The sequence below is a fragment of the Lissotriton vulgaris genome, chromosome 3_1 (genome assembly GCF_964263255.1).
Source record: "Lissotriton vulgaris chromosome 3_1, aLisVul1.2, whole genome shotgun sequence".
Taxonomy (NCBI): domain Eukaryota; kingdom Metazoa; phylum Chordata; class Amphibia; order Caudata; family Salamandridae; genus Lissotriton; species Lissotriton vulgaris.
In genome coordinates, this window is record NC_141689.1 from 1,943,229,651 (window position 1) to 1,943,245,418 (window position 15,768).

At 42.0% G+C, this 15,768-nt stretch overlaps 1 protein-coding gene across 1 annotated transcript; it reads right to left on the minus strand.

The window, feature by feature from the left end:
- Positions 1 to 3,723: 3,723 nt before the first annotated feature.
- On the minus strand, positions 3,724 to 5,331 carry LOC147728660 (uncharacterized). The gene is made up of 3 exons (XM_086963832.1): positions 4,786 to 5,331; positions 4,456 to 4,683; positions 3,724 to 4,362 (listed from the first exon to the last, which is right to left on the minus strand). Exons 1-3 carry the CDS (start codon positions 5,329 to 5,331, stop codon positions 3,724 to 3,726), a joined length of 1,413 nt encoding a protein of 470 aa, XP_086819958.1.
- Positions 5,332 to 15,768: the final 10,437 nt, after the last annotated feature.

Here is a 15,768-nt window from a genome sequence, read left to right on the forward strand (position 1 = left end):
CTTCCATGTCCGGTGTCAGGTCGAATGCGAACAACGTGTATCCACGGCCATAGCCTTCTCTTGACACCGCTACACCGCAGTCCCTTTGATGCTTGCCTGTTATCGAAACCAGTCCCTGATATGCCCTGATGTAATGCCCTGCTGCAAAACTGGGGGTGTAGGGTTTTGCAGGAATCACATTGCCCTCGTGGACCAGCGCCGCGTAGTTGATGTTGTAGTGTTTAAAATTGAAGGGGTTTGAGGCATAGGTGCCACTAAAAGCTGTATTGTCCACAAACCCTATGATGATGAGCTTTGGTAGCTGTCCCAGAAATAGATTCTGCTGTTGTGTTAAGCGGGTACCTGCAGGGATGCTGAATACCTTCAGAGCTACTCTTTCCACAGCGTACTTGGCGTTGGATATTTGCAAAGCTTCGGCGTGTGCTAGCCTGACGCTCGGGGACACTTTCACTCTCTTTACAAACAGGCTCGCGGACAGTATGTTCAGTTTGTACTGTTCCGCATCCCCGTTGATGAGGCAGAATGAGTCCTTGTTACGATTGAGCTTGATCTTAAGATCAATCCCGTTGATGAGCAGTTTATCTTGGAAGAAGAGGTCCGAATGTATGCGCCCCAGGAGGTCAAAGGTACGGCTGGCTGTAGCATGCCCCGCTCTTTTTATAAAGCCCTTATTATCACCATCCAGAGCTGTGCTTTCAAACTGTCCGTGTGTATCCCTGTGAAAGAGACCCGCTGAAAGTTGTGTGTCAAGGGCGTCGCTACTGTAATTTAGAATACTCTCCATGTAGGCTCTGTAGGCGTACATGTTATCGTTCTGGGTGATGAGTCGGTCGCCCAGGGTGATGTCCACTTGATTAAACATGGTAGCTACAGGGTAAGCGATTGGTGCCACCTTAGAACCGTCGTCAATGTCGGTCCCATCCGCTTTTACGATTTTACACATAAGATGCAGCAGAGTGTTGTTGAGATCCAAATACATATCCGTGGCCCCTGACACATAAAACTCTATAGGTGCCAACGGTGTCAATGCTGCTAAAGGCGACACCTCCATGAAGAAGCTGTTTTCGATGCTTGTCTGGGTGGGCTTTAGACTAAACAAGTCCAACTCTGATTTGGCGCACTCTCCAGATCCACAATGTACGAAGGCCATGGCTGTGCTTACAAGGCTTTAAAAAATATTTACTTTAGAGCCGGTTCGCTTCTTTGCAGCTCTCTTCCGTCTTGGAGCTCTTCTTTTCTGAGGACGTTTTGAAGCGGTCCTCCTTTTTTTATAGGGGGCTGGGGGACCCCTGCGTCTGGAAACACCCCGTTTCCTTTTGACACTAGAGCGTGGCTTATACAGCAAACCAGCTCCTTCTTGAGGCTGCTTGTTCATGCGCTCTGCAACCGCCGAGGTAACAGACCCCACCACCTCCTGGGCAATGTTCGAGGCAGCCGCCTTAACATGAGGTTTTGCAATTTCATAGCCTCTTCTCAGGAAAGGCATAGCTCTTCTAAACAGGCTCCTAAAGAATCCTCCTAATCCAGCCCCGTACATAACGGGTGAACCTTGAAAGTACGGTGGTCCTCCATAACCGGCTTGACTTCTGTAATAGTCTCTGTACATAGACGGATCTCCGTAGGTTTTCATAACCACCATGATGGCTGCCTAATACCCTCTGTCGTGTCTAGGCCTTAAATGAAGCTTGACAATAATTTTCCCGTATTTAAAGGCCACCGGCTCAGACTGATCATCGTAGATCATAATTGAAAAGTGTCAAAATGGTTTTTAGAAACTGCGACCTAGTCGGGTTTGTTAAATTGTATGTTGACCATGGTATTATTATCACCCTGTACATGCACCCACCTTAACAACGGCGAGTAACTATCACCTATCCTCTGAGACTCTACAATATCGCTGTACACGTAGAGCGTGTAGAACCCCCCATTAATATCGGGGCACGTTTGATCTTGTTCCACGGGGCTTTTCACATGTTGTACTGTCCCTAAAATCCTTTTTAATTTACCTGAGCAGTTAAACAGGGTGTTTCGATTTATGGATTTAAGAAACACCTTCCTTCTCACATTATCTAGGGTCAGATGAATATTCGGATGTGGTTCTATAGCGGCTATGGATTTGTTGATGGCTTCGATAATACTTGTAATGTTTGGGTAGTAGCCGGGCGGGAAGGATGCGTGTATGCCCATGGGGTCCTGCTCCCTCTTGATGTGAAACTTGGCTTCGGCCGCTGTAAATGTATTCCATGTTCTAGGGTATTGTATTTCTGTTAGGGCAACCTCCCAGTCCCCCTTCAGGTCCACAGCCTTAGCCAATTTGACGGTGTAATTAGAAATCTGATTGCTGGGGAACATGTCCTTAGAAGCGTTGGATGGTTAGGTTATATAAAAGGGTGTAGTCTCCATCGTAGCAGCGGCTTTTAGCTCACACACCCTTCAGGGAGCTGGCCAACACCCAACTGTTAAATTTCTCAGGCCAGCCGCGCCATTTGACATATGCCTGGCTCTTAGCACCTGTACCTTGCCTTTTCAGAACCTTTTCAACCCTATACACACGGTTTGGATCATTGGGCACCTTTTGTAACTCTTCCTTGTAAAAGGATCCCGACACCGTTTCCCCATCGTAGTCCTTTAACCTGTAAATATATAGCCCTTCCTTAAGCTCCACACTTTCCACTATAAATATTTCATCACTAAAGGTCTGTTGGTAACCCTTTGTGAAGACTCCTTTCAGTTTTGAAATCCTTACATGATCACCATTTTTAAATACAGAGTTCTTCACCTTTGTCCCAAAGTTAGGACCATACAAGTTTCTCCAAACAGTTAACGAATTACTAGGTGTTACCTCTTCAGGTGCCATTTTGATGGTCCTATGATAACTAGCATTATATACAGCTAAAAAAGCCTGTAGAACATCCACGTATCTGTATGTATTGTTGGCCGTAAAATACCTCCACATCTTAGACTTTAAAGTTCTGTTAAACCTTTCTACAACCGCTGCTTTTACCTCCGTGTGTGTTACAAAATGTTGAACATTGTGCTGCTTTAATAATTTCTGAAATGACTTGTTTAAGAATTCTTTTCCTGCGTCTGTTTGTAGTTTTTGAGGAGTACGTCCCTTATCGAAGATGGCTTTAAAAGCGGCCGTGACGCTAGCTCCACTTTTATCACGCAGCGCCTCTGCGTACGCGTATTTGGACAACACATCTATGACTGTTAATATATAACAGGCGCCGTCGTTATGTTTTGCAGTATCTTGAAGGCTGATTATGTCCGCCTGCCACTGATAATCTATACACGCATTAACGATTGTAGGACGCCTCTTAAAACGTCTTCTGGCTGGTTTATGTAGTGAATACGCCTCCTCTCCTGATAACCATGTCTTCACAGCTTCTCTGCTTACCGACTTCTTGTCAGCCACAGCCCTTCTATATAGAGCGGCGCCGCTTCCAAAGCTGCCAACCCCGCTTGTATCATAATAAAGTTTTCTTAACAGGCCCTCCGACATGTTAGCAGTCATTAGAGTACAGGAAATGAAAGACGCTTGTTTTGTGCAAGAACATTTTATTAAAAATAATGAGTATTACCAAATCACAAACAAAAAAGGGGTTTCATATCTTTTCACAGTATGCGTAGTAAGTACGGTTTAACACATATACTTTTTTGGGTGTAACATTCTACTACTTTACTTTAAATACACACTAGCACTTAGCATTACATCAGGACTTATCTATTATAAAATAGCCTTTGTGGTGCGAGGGCCACTACTTTTCTGCTTTTTAGATACACATTACACATGCGCCTTTCTATAAGTCTTTCTATCATTTTTCTGTCACAGCACGCACAGGCGTTTGGCATGCCTCTCAGTTTTGCGCAGGGGTCGTTGGCATAGCGTATCTCCTTTACTGTCGCCATCAAGATCTTCAACATGTTAGGGTGGACAAAATTATTTTCATCACTCAGGCCGTGCACCACCCTTAGCAGCTTATACATCTTGTACGGATCAAGCAAACTACATATGTGCCGTATCATTCGGTCTCTGTATGAATCGGCTAGACACTCGTGCGCCTCCTGTTGAGGGTCCCTAATACGGTGGCCGAAACACATGTTGTAATAGTCCCGTTTGACACAAGCGCGTACAACTATAGCTGCGAAACCTTTGACACCAGCTATAGTGTCTCTGGGGAACCACGCCGTTGCTTTTACAAACTCATCGTTCTTAGAACCATCTTCACATTCCATGGGCAGAGGTGAACTCAGCTTTGTGGAACTTCCAGTCTGGTTTGCACAGCATATACAGGACAGATTCAAGCTGCGACCTTTTGCAGTCTGCCCCTGGGCCTCAGTTCTTTTCGGTGTTTCATCCTAGGTTCAAAAGACAAATATTGACACCCCGTTAGCGGTAGAAAGACAACAAACTTTCATGTAAAGGGTCTACGCCTAACATTTTTTACTTACCCACACACTTTCACCACCCTCTGCAGCGCCTCTGAAATCTTGAGAGTCGGTAACATCCATTGGGGACCCTTCATCTTCAACGCTTGTATCAGGCTGTTGCACAACTACCTTCGTAGGACTCATAGCCTTCTGAACATCCATGGTTTCATAGATGTGTGTATTAGGAGGGGGCATAGTTTCATTTTCTTTGTGCATTATGAAGTAAGTGCACCCCACTGGTTCTGCTCTCTAGAGGGTCACCAAACAAAAAAACGAAATATTAGCGTTCGATAGTTGTAGAAATAAAATACAGCCTTATGATAAATGGCTGCTCATAACATTTTGACTCACCCCCACATTTTCACCACCCTCGGCGGCGGCTCTGCCATCTTGAGAGTTGTTAATATCCTGCGATGCCCCATCAGCCGCGGTTCTGACATTTTGAGAGGCGGGAATAACATCCGATGCTCCCTCAGCTTCCACGTTTGCATCAAGCTTTTGAACAGGGACATTCTCAGGAAAAAGACTCTCGCGAAAACCCACGTCTTCATAGACGGGTGTATTAGGCGGAACTATGGTGTCTTCCGCATCCTCCGACTCCAAGAGCATGCTTTGCTCAACAGTCAAGTCGCCACTCGAACCCTCGCTAGAGCTGCTGTCGCTCTTAATCGGGGACAGCGGACACCGCCAATCCTTGAAACCAGGGGCGCCAAAGCGCTTAGCAAACCCACAGCCATAAGCAGTAACGTCGCAACCCATATCCTTAGGTTCTTCTGATTGAGCATTCTCGTCCACGACCAAAGGGCTTATGGTTCTGTAATAGCTACTGATGGGGATCTGTGAGCCACCAACCCAGTGTTTTCTCGCAAATGGGTTGTAGCTCTTCTTTTCTGCCATGGCGCTCCTTCACGTAGTCCAGCGGTTGCTTGCTTGCTATACCAGGCTCCTGACACCGGCTTATATGTATTCTGACGGCTCCGCCACGCCTATGTCTCCAAAACAAAACTACACACCCCCCTATGACTCAGCCGCCCACCTTTTAAGGCCCGGCCCTGTTAAATTTAAGGCCAGGGTTTCCAGCCAGAGCAGTCAAATTTCCGGCCAGAAGTTTAAGACTAGGCCTGTCATAATTAAGACTAGACCCATCACTTTTTAAGGCCTCAGCCACCCACCTTTTAAGGCCCGGCCCCTGTTAAATTTAAGGCCAGGGTTTCCAGCCAGAGCAGTCAAATTTTCCACACACAAGTTTAAGACTAGGCCTGTCATAATTAAGACTAGACCCATCATATTTAAGGCTAGGAATCCTGGCCGGAACTGTCAAATTTAAGACCAGAGTTGAAGTGAAGGTATCACTATATACTACTGACGTCCACCAGCTTCTGGAATGGCTCCCGGATCACCTACGGGCAGGAACCGGTTTTATGGTAAATGATTAGAACCTTTCTTGAAAGACTTCAGACATACATGCAGGGCCGGTCCTAGAACTTCTGGGGCCCCGGGCGAAAGGGAAGATGTGAGGCACCCCTAGTTTCCATGTAACATCCAGTCGCGCCCAGCATGATGCTCGGGTGGGGGATCTCGTGGGGGTTCGGCGCAAGGGGTAATTAAAAAAATAAATAAACCTACCTTCCCAGGTCTCGCGTCGTCTCAGCTCCTGACCTGCTCTCCTGCCTATGGCAGGAACAGGAAGCAGGAAGCCTCCTTTCCCTAAGCCAATCACAAGGCTGCAATGGCAGCATTGTGATTGGTCGGTATGCCGACCAGCCAGGCGCCTATGGGGAGGCCTTTTTCTCCATGTAGGGTGCAGTGCCCATGACTGGTTTGGTCGGCCCTGGAGGGCCGACCAAACAGTCAGCGCCCTTGGCAGTGGGCAAGGGACTCCTATCCTGCCCTAAAGCAGAACTGCCCACCCCCAACCAAACACTTCTGCTTTCTTGCAGTGCGACAAGCAGGAACAAAAAATTGGAGTTTTAGAATTTTGTGTTTCTGCTTCTCGCACTGTGAGAAAGCAGTAGGGCGACGCTCCTCCGCCCAAGTGGAGGAGCCGCCCTTGGTAACATCACAAGAAGTGACATCACAGAAATTGACATCTCAGCACAATTGATCTTATTTGGCATCCCAAAGAGCCCTAACGTGGATATCAGTAACATGAACAAAAAGATAAATATACATATAAAATAAGTCCATATATTTTAAAACTGTATTAAATGGATTACATTTGTCACATTAGATGGAAAAGCTAGGTGCAGTTCTCACAAAAATGTATATAATTTACTCCTCGTTAACTGATTGTTTCCAGATGAATGCAAGATTCAATTTCCAGTTTTGCCTCATAAAGGGGGGAGATCCTGTTGAGGTAATGAGGGGCGGGATCATTCAAAATATAAAATAACACAAGAGAAAATCTCTCACACCATGGAAATAATTCCAAATTTGAAAAGACTCCCTTATCTTTCTGTGCCATTATTGTGCTACCTTAGGAGGACATTAATACTTTGTCATTTGTTTTAACATAAATCCTCTCATCAGTATCCTGCATACACATGCTAAGAGATGTAGGACAATATTTTTTGTGTGTGGACTCTTTACTCCCCAGAATTATGTTAAGTGCAAAACCACAAAGCATGGTACAAAATTACAAGACACCATTGCAAATAAATAAAGATTGTACATAAATAAAAAAAGACTTGAAACAACCAAGACCACTGCTAAATCATACATTGACTTGAAGGTAAACTTCAGATTCAAGGGGTTTTCAAATCAACGTTTTTGATTTGGTGGTAGAACTGTAGGAAGTAGAGGTGGCCATCTTTAGCGCCGGTGGAGCCCGGTGCGACAATGTTGGTGCCCCTCAATGACTCGCTCTGGCATGGATTCCCTCACTACCACCCTTTAACAGTGCCACTCAAGTCTCCATAACCACATTCTCGCTCAGATGCATTTACTTTGATTTACAGCACCACTGATACCAGTGGAGGGGGTCAGAGAACTTTATATCACATATTACATGGAGGCAATCAATCCTACTTGTGTAAATCACAATAGGTAATGTTACATAAGACAAAGGACTAGGAGTCACATTACAATCATACTAGTAGGCAGTATGGTGTATTAGTGATTGATCTCGAAAAACACAAACTCTGAATTTAGAATGCAATACCATGGTTCAGGGTTCTATTTAATAACTAGAATTGATTTCTGTCCAAATTAACCCTTTTTGCAACATTGGAATAATCAAAGACTGGGGAAAAAACCATAACACTGTAATTTATACCTTGCAGTTTGCAAGCAGCTCTTAGATGACAGTTAATAGCTCATTGCTCAATGTTAGGATTTTGACTTATAAACTGCAAGTTACAATAGCATCTCTCTGACAAAAGCAGTAACCCATTGGCCTATTTAAATTATGTGGATTTAGTGATCTGCATGGTACATGTTCTTTGCAGCAGGCACATTAACCCTCTGTGTTACCTTTTAAAGAATTCAAAACTTCCACTTGACAAAACTCCATCTCTCTCTAGGAAGAACTCTAATCATCAAAGTATTCATGACATTTTTATTGTGGCCAAAATTGTTGGAGGCCAGGAAGGAGGCAACAAGTGCTTTTAGAAACATAATATACTCGCAAACATGACGCCCCAACCCGAAGTCAGCACTCAGTGCGATCTCATAGGTCGAACTGCCCTCGAGCCTTCCTGCTCAAGGGTCCTATGACCTCAATGACAGAGTCACTAGGGTGTGCTGCTTCGAAGGCCTGCCCAAATGACTCAAGTTGAGCTTCAATAAGGGTTGTAATGGACAGGCCTTCAAGTTTAACCCACACTTGCCACCGCTATGGCCCACCTGCTGGTGCTCAGACACCATTCTTCTAAGGTCTTTCGGGGGTCTACTAAATGTGCTCTCTTAGGAGAGTGGTCAGGTGGACTGGTCATAAAGGCTGAACCTGATTCCCCAGTTCCAAATTTGGCAGCTCTGACCATAGTGCCACATCCTCTCCCCCAATGAACACCATACTGCCCCACTAGGAGAAACTCGCACTACCTTCAACTACAAATCCAATTGCACCCGCTATAAACACCTGGAGGGGACCCAATTCAAATTAGGCCCTAGACAAGAGCAATATGCTGCCTTAAAAAAAAGTGACAACATCCTGGAAAAAGCAAAAACTCATAGAGAATGTAAGATTAATTAAAAGCATGTGAAATGTAAGCAGGAACAACATGGTTACCTTAACTCTTTTGCACTTATTATTCAGAAATCAATGAGTGCTTTTGCATGAAAAGTTAAGGCCATGACTACAGGGCCGAAAGGGGCTAGTTTCAATGTCCATTGCTTATATCCTTACAAAACGTAAGCAATATAGTTCAAAAAGACCACATTCGTGAATACAGAGCCTCGGCATGCATTTTGTTTTCCAATCCGCCCATCAAGCAGGTATTGCAGTACATCCAGGAATGGTGCACTTACAAACCCGGGGAAAACAATGCTGTTCAGAGAAAGACAAGAAAACAAAAATAGTGCTTCACTGGCAAACTCTGTAAAGTGGCACTAATGTGTTTTGGGTGTGAATAAAATCAATCTGGCCCCTTTTCGAACCACTCTGTCTTGCTTTAGTTATTTTTTACATTTTGACCCTTTTATTTCTCTCCATCTCAATGCTGCAGGTTGGAAGTGAAAAATTTCAGAAAAAAGACGACCTTTCCAGCAACAGTTTTTATTTTTTGGATTAATTTCACTGGAGAACTAATAAAGGAGTACTGGCTAAAAGGCCCAGGGAAAGGGGCCCCCACACCTGGACCTTGCAGCTTTCTATAGTGCTTAGAGTCCCAGGGAAATGGGGTCCCCTCCCCTGGGCTTTTGAAGCAGTGAGTAATTTCGTAAAACACTGCCCTAGCACTATCAGTTCTACATACATTAAGTTAACAAAAGCCAGTTGATCTGACTGCTCCCTCCTCCTCTCACCCACCTCCCTTACCTGTGTCCGGCTGGTCCTGGAAACAAAGGGGCCTTCTGTCACCTGGCAACAAAATGCAGAAAGGGAATGGCCGGTACTTAACACAGGTGCTCCCCCGCCCCTGACACTGTGATGCTGGCTAGCTGCTCTGCCTTCCCCCCACACCTGCTGCCCCAGGAATGCCAACACGCCGTGATCAGCAAGGTTGACTCCAGCCTTCCAAGTGTATTGTATTGTGATTGTGCGGGGAGGGGGCCCAGCAGGAGCAGATGGGCAATCTGTGAAAGTGTAGCCTTTCACAATGAAGCAGTGGGGACCCCCCGTCTTGCAGCCGAGCGCGAGGCCCTTGGCAGCTGCACACACTGCCCATGCCTAGGGCCGGCCCTGCATACATGTTATATTGCAAAGAAAGCTCTATTAAATATTTTTGCAGTATACAATTTCTAAAAATAGAACAAGCACACTTTTGTTTTTGCAAGTACCATGGTGATTTGGTATATTTTCTTATCACACTTGCATTATCACTTAGCACCATATTAAATAGTGTTATACTGTTTTTCGGCATCTGTACACACGTTTGAGTCACAACATTGAGATTAGGCTTCAGTGTCACTCACGGAAAGTACTAACATTATGGAAATATGAGAGACAAACTGCAGTTTATTTTGATTCAGAGAAGGCAGCATTTTATGGATTTTCAGAAATCTTTGGGAGTGGTGAAACGATATAGAACGTGTGGCAAAAAGGTTAGCATGTTAAGGCGGGTTAGAGAGATGTTTTTCAAGCAGGAAGGCGGATTGGAATCCATTGGGAAGGTCTGCACAAGGTACCACAGAAAGTCATAGTTCAAAAATTTGCTAGTAATGTAGTTTTATTTACATTGTTAAATTTAAGTGCATTGTATATTTCAATATTTTAAATGTTTGAATGTTTAATACTTAAAATTATTACTTTGTATTGTTCATGTAAAATATACATTTTTTTGGCAATTGAATAAAAGTGGGTTAAAAGTGAATATTCTTTATTTGTAATCATTTTTTGATTAGCAGGCGGATGTCCAGTTTATAGGTGGAAGGGTGGGTAGAGATTTAAAATGAAGTATATATTTTCTTTAATTTAAATATTTAAAATGACTTTTAAAATGTATTGTTGCATTTTACAGATATAATATTTTAGATTGTTGTTATATTTCTTGAAATGCATTGGCATATTTATGGTTTTTAGGAGATTTAATAGACATTGGTATTATTTTTGTAAACATGATCATGTATTACATTATATTAAATTATTGTTTAAATATACTTTTGTAATGTATTTTTCAATTTTTTCAAAAATAATTATTTTACATTTATTTTAGTTTTCTATTTTAGTAAAAACATTTATTGTTATTTCATATTTTAAAAATGTAACTACATTTTACATATTAAAAATACATTTTTAAACCGTTTAATTTGGGTTATTTGCAGATGTATTTTTAATTTAGAAAATATTTTGAATACATAGTTTGTTCTATCATTTGCTTAGTATTTTTTCGTTTCATTTTTTACTGCACAATAAAATTATATGAAACACAATTTTAGTGTTTTCTTAATAAACTGGCAACGTTATTTAGTATTGTGTTTAGGTGTTTTTAGCACATGTGATAGTTTCATTATTTTATATTTATACTGATATACGTAGGTTAGTGAGTAAGAGCATATTTGTGTTTTTTTTAATGTCTAACATCTTCCCCAAAATGGGTTAGAATATAGTGGGAATAGTAAATCTGATTCTTTTAGTTTTCCACACCGTCTCCAAAGTGGCCTTGATTGCAGTGTGAACACTAAATACCACCCCTTTAGTGTCCAGCACTTTCCCCAAAATTCATTTTTCAGAAAGGGAATAGTAACTCTAACTCTTTATTTTCCAACACCTTTTCCAGGATGGCTTAGCGTGGAGTGTGAATAGTAAATGTCTCCCTTTTTCGTGCCACACCATTCCCAAATGTGTTTACATTGGGATGGAAATACTAAAAATGATGCCTTTAGTGAGCAACACCTTACTCAAAATCGTTTACATTGGAGTAGGATTAGTACATGTAACCCCTTTATTTTCCAAATCCTTCCCCATAATCAATTAGATTGGAGTGGGAATAATAAACCTAATCCCTTTAGTGGCCAAAACCTTCCCTAAAAAGGGTTACATTGGAGAGCACATTGTAAATATGACCACTTTAGTGTATCATGCCTTCCTCAAAATGGCTTAGACTGGAGTGGAAATAGTACATCTGCATTCTTTAGTGTTCAATGCCTCCCCCAATAATTTCTAGATTGGAGTGGGAATACTATATAATATGTTTAGTGTGTAACTCCTTTGAATAAATATAGTATATTGTAGTGTGCTCAGAGTATTGTATTATTTGGAGGGTTTTTTTTGTTTAATTATTTGGGTTATGTACGTAGATTTTTTCACAAAGAGAAAGTATACATTTCTGTATTGTTTGTAATTGATTGAGGTGTGGTGTTTGTTTTTAGGAATGAGAAGCTGCTAGAAATTGGGTCTCTAATTGGTGGAGGTATGCACATTGTCAAAGTAGGGACCATCACTCTAGTCAGGGTAAGTCAGATACACACTAAAAGATATTATGTGATTACCCTCTAGTAGTTTAGCACAGAGCAGTCAGGCTTATCTAAAGAGGCAATGTATAAAGTGTTTGTGCAACACACACACACACACACAGTAACACTTTCAAAACACTACACAAAAACTCCACACAGATTTAGACAGACACTAATTTTATAAATAATCCAACCTGTAGAAGTTGAGTTATGATGACGCAATAAGCTCCTATGTGGGTTATTTGGTCGCCATGGACCACAGCAAAGTTAACAGTTCAAGCTGAGTGCTAAGGAACACAGGCCGGGGATAATAGTTACACAGGTCCAGTGAACAGAGTACCTGGATCCTGGTCGCAGTAGTGAGATGCAGGGTGCAGATGAGCCATCCGTTGATGCCGAGTCCACCGTCAAGGTGATGCATTGATTTTCTTCACACAGTGGCGGCAATGCTTCGGGTCCATTGAGTGAAGAGCCGGTTTCGAGTGCAGAGGTTTCAAAGGTAATGCACCGGGTCAATCGACTCTAGAGGGGGATGCGTAGATTCTCTTCATGCAGTGGCGGCAATACGTTGGTTCGGAAGAGGTGGTTCCAGATGCGATGCGGCTGTTCTGAGTGTGATGCACCAATTCTACTCCCACAACAAACAGACTTGAGATACGTTGATTTCTCTGGTGCAAGTATCTGGACCACTTTCATTAAACCAGGAACAGGAGCAGGTGTAGAGACTTTGATAGCCCTAAATCTCAAGCATCAGGAGGCAAGCCTACAAGACCGCAGCATTCGCTTGAGTTGCAAGTCAGAGTGCAGCTCTTGCTCAGCAGAGTCAGAGAGCAGCAGGACAGCAATGCAGAAAATCAAGCATTTCAGGTCAGCAATCCAGAAGAGTGTCAGTCCTTGATGCAGCACAGCAGCTCTTCTGGCAGAGCCTAGCTGTAGATTCAGAAGTGTTTGATTTGATGGGATCAGCGTCCCAGTATTTATACTCAGTTGTGCCTTTGAAGTGGGGATGACTTCAAAGAAGGGTATTTGAAGTGCACAGAGGTCCATTCTTCCCATCCCTGCCTCCAGAATTGCAATAGAGGATAATCAGCCTTTTGTGTGGGGACAGGGCACTGACTGTTCAGGTGTGTCAGCCCCTCCCTACCTTCTGCCCAGGAAGAGCCATCAGAATGCGTATAAGTACTCAGACACATATAACCTTCCTGTGTTTGTGGCTGTCTAGATGGAACGCACAATGTGTATTTGTCAACTGGCACAGATGTGTATTGGAGACAGACTGCAGGCATACAGAGCTGAAAGAGTAGAGAAATGTCCACTTTCTAAAATTGGCATTTCTAAAACAGTAATGTTAAATCCAACTCTACCAGTAAAGAAGATTTATCATTACCATTACCAAATATAAAACATGACACAGCTACACCTTTCTAATCAGGAATCACAGCTTAAAAGTGTACTAAGGAATTCCCAATGTCAACCTATGAGAGGAGTAGGCCTCATAGAAGTGAAAAATAAATGTTGGTTTTATTCACTACCAGGACATGCAAAACATAAAAGTACATGTCCTACCTTTTACCCTGCCTTGTGGTCTACCTGTAGCCCTCCTTCAGGGTTACGATTGTGTAATAAAAAGGGTGTTTCCGGATTGGCAAAGGATTTTAATGCAAAGCTGTTTTGTAGCAAAATTGCATGTTCAAGCTCTGCAGTGGCAGGCCTGAGATGTTTACAGGGTTCTTGTGTGGGTGGCACAGTCAGCTTCAGCCCTACTAGTAGCATTTGATATACATGCCCTTGGTATATGGTGCACCACTTTACAAGGGACTTATAGGTAAATTAAATATGCCAAATAGGTGTAAACCAATAATGCATTTTTTAGAGTAGGAATGGTCAGCAGTGGTACAGTGCTCAGAGTCCTAATCCCTGCAAAAAGAATTCATCAAAAAGAGGAGGGCGGCATAATGTAAGGGGTGAATCTTCAGAAGGGGCCATTTTCCAAGAAAATCATAATTATGTAGTTTTATATACATTTCATGTAAAAACGTTTAATACTTGTTATATACTTGTTTATACTTAATTTGCAATATATAATTTTTTTCAACACACAAAAGTTATCATATTTTTCAAAACGTTCATATACATTTCTGTATGCTTAAAAAATATTTACATATTGTTCTGTAATTTTTTATAACACATATTCATTTCATTTAGATCTTACTCTGTGGTTTACACATGTTACATAATTGTTTATTCAGAAATGCATTTTTCGCAAGTATATTGTATATAAGCATTTTTGAAACAGTATATATTTTTATGTACATATTATTTAGTACTATTGCTGATTAACATATATTAAGTTTTTCATATACATTTCACATGAACATTGGTATTGGTTTGTTATCTTTTCACATTAATACATATCTTATAAAAAAAATGTAACATACATATTTTGTTTTTGCAAACATTTTTGTATACATTTTCATTTATTTCTATAGGAAAAAGTATTTTCTATTTTTATTTTGAAGCCAGTTTTATGCTAAATGTATCTAGTATTCTCATCTCTTAAAATTAAGCAATGTATTTGTAAGAAATGTAGTTACTGGTAGAGGGGGATAGGAAACCCTTCTCAAGCAGCAACTACAATTCTCTGTTAGGATGAACTCACAATCGACCCTAAATTAACCTGTGCTTAACTCCCTGGTATCTTGACACAAAATCAGGGAGGCTTAACTTAGAGACAATGTGTAAGTATTTAGGCAGTACTACAAACAGTAACAAAGTACACACAATACAGAAAAAAAATCCCCCACCAAATTAGAAAAACTGAAGAAAATGTAATAAATAATTTAAGACCATAAGGACAAAAATCCAACCATTAGAAGCAGAGATATGCAATTTTAAAGATTTAAGTGAAAATAGCTCCAAAAAGAATAAAGCTCCAGCTGTGGATATCTGGTCACGGCGGAGCAAGTCAAACTCACAAGTTCAGGTCGATGGTGCTGGAGTGCACGCCAGCTACAGGGCCCTATATTGGCCAACTGAACAATAGTACTTTATATCCTTGTTGCCTAGATTACCAGAGTCCCGACCAAGGATACATTGTGCAATGCCGTTTCCTAGGAGCTGCAAAGCTGCAATATGAGGTCCAGCATCATCATCAAGGATGCTGTCAATGCGGGGCTTGCGTTGCGTACGTCTGCATCGAGATTGATCGCGCACTGGCTGGGTCCAAAGAAGCTGCGTGGTTTGCAATGTGGAGTATTGGTTCATCCTCAAGGAGGCCATCGATGAGGGGCTTGCAATACAAAGGTCTGCATCAAGGAAGCACCCTGCAGCGGTGGCTACTGGATGGAATGAGATGTGTGCCAGGATGTCGTCATAATGTTTGGGTATTGTTGTGCTGATGAAGGACAGGTTCAGGATCTCAACATCTGTCATATGCTTGGTTGGTAGTTAGGAAGATTATGATAATATGTTTTTGGACTGAGAGTCAATGAGAGCATATTTTGTTAAACATATTACATTAACCCCTGAACTGTTGGTGAGTCTGCATGTCTCTGTCAAATATTTGCACAGATGTTCTCTAGGCATTGCAGGGAAACTACCCTTGACATCAATATTAGGCCATCATGTGAGATTGCTCCACTTCTACAGTGTTAATACTGAGTATTGTTTTTTGTGCAATGACGATTGACATGCAGGGCGTACTACCATAATTGCAGGAAAAGTGAAAATAATATGAGCAGATTGGGTCATTTTACTCTCACTGAATCAGTGCATAGGGCATTT

Bases quoted from the DNA above. Each gene is read 5' to 3' on its own strand.
- LOC147728660 (XM_086963832.1), bottom strand. From the start codon at position 5,331: ATGGCAGAAAAGAAGAGCTACAACCCATTTGCGAGAAAACACTGGGTT. The intron at 4,684-4,785 runs GTGAGTCAAAAT...GTGACCCTCTAG, and splicing joins AGGGTGGTGAAAATGTGGGG to AGAGCAGAACCAGTGGGGTG. The intron at 4,363-4,455 runs GTAAGTAAAAAA...TTTTGAACCTAG, and splicing joins AGGGTGGTGAAAGTGTGTGG to GATGAAACACCGAAAAGAAC.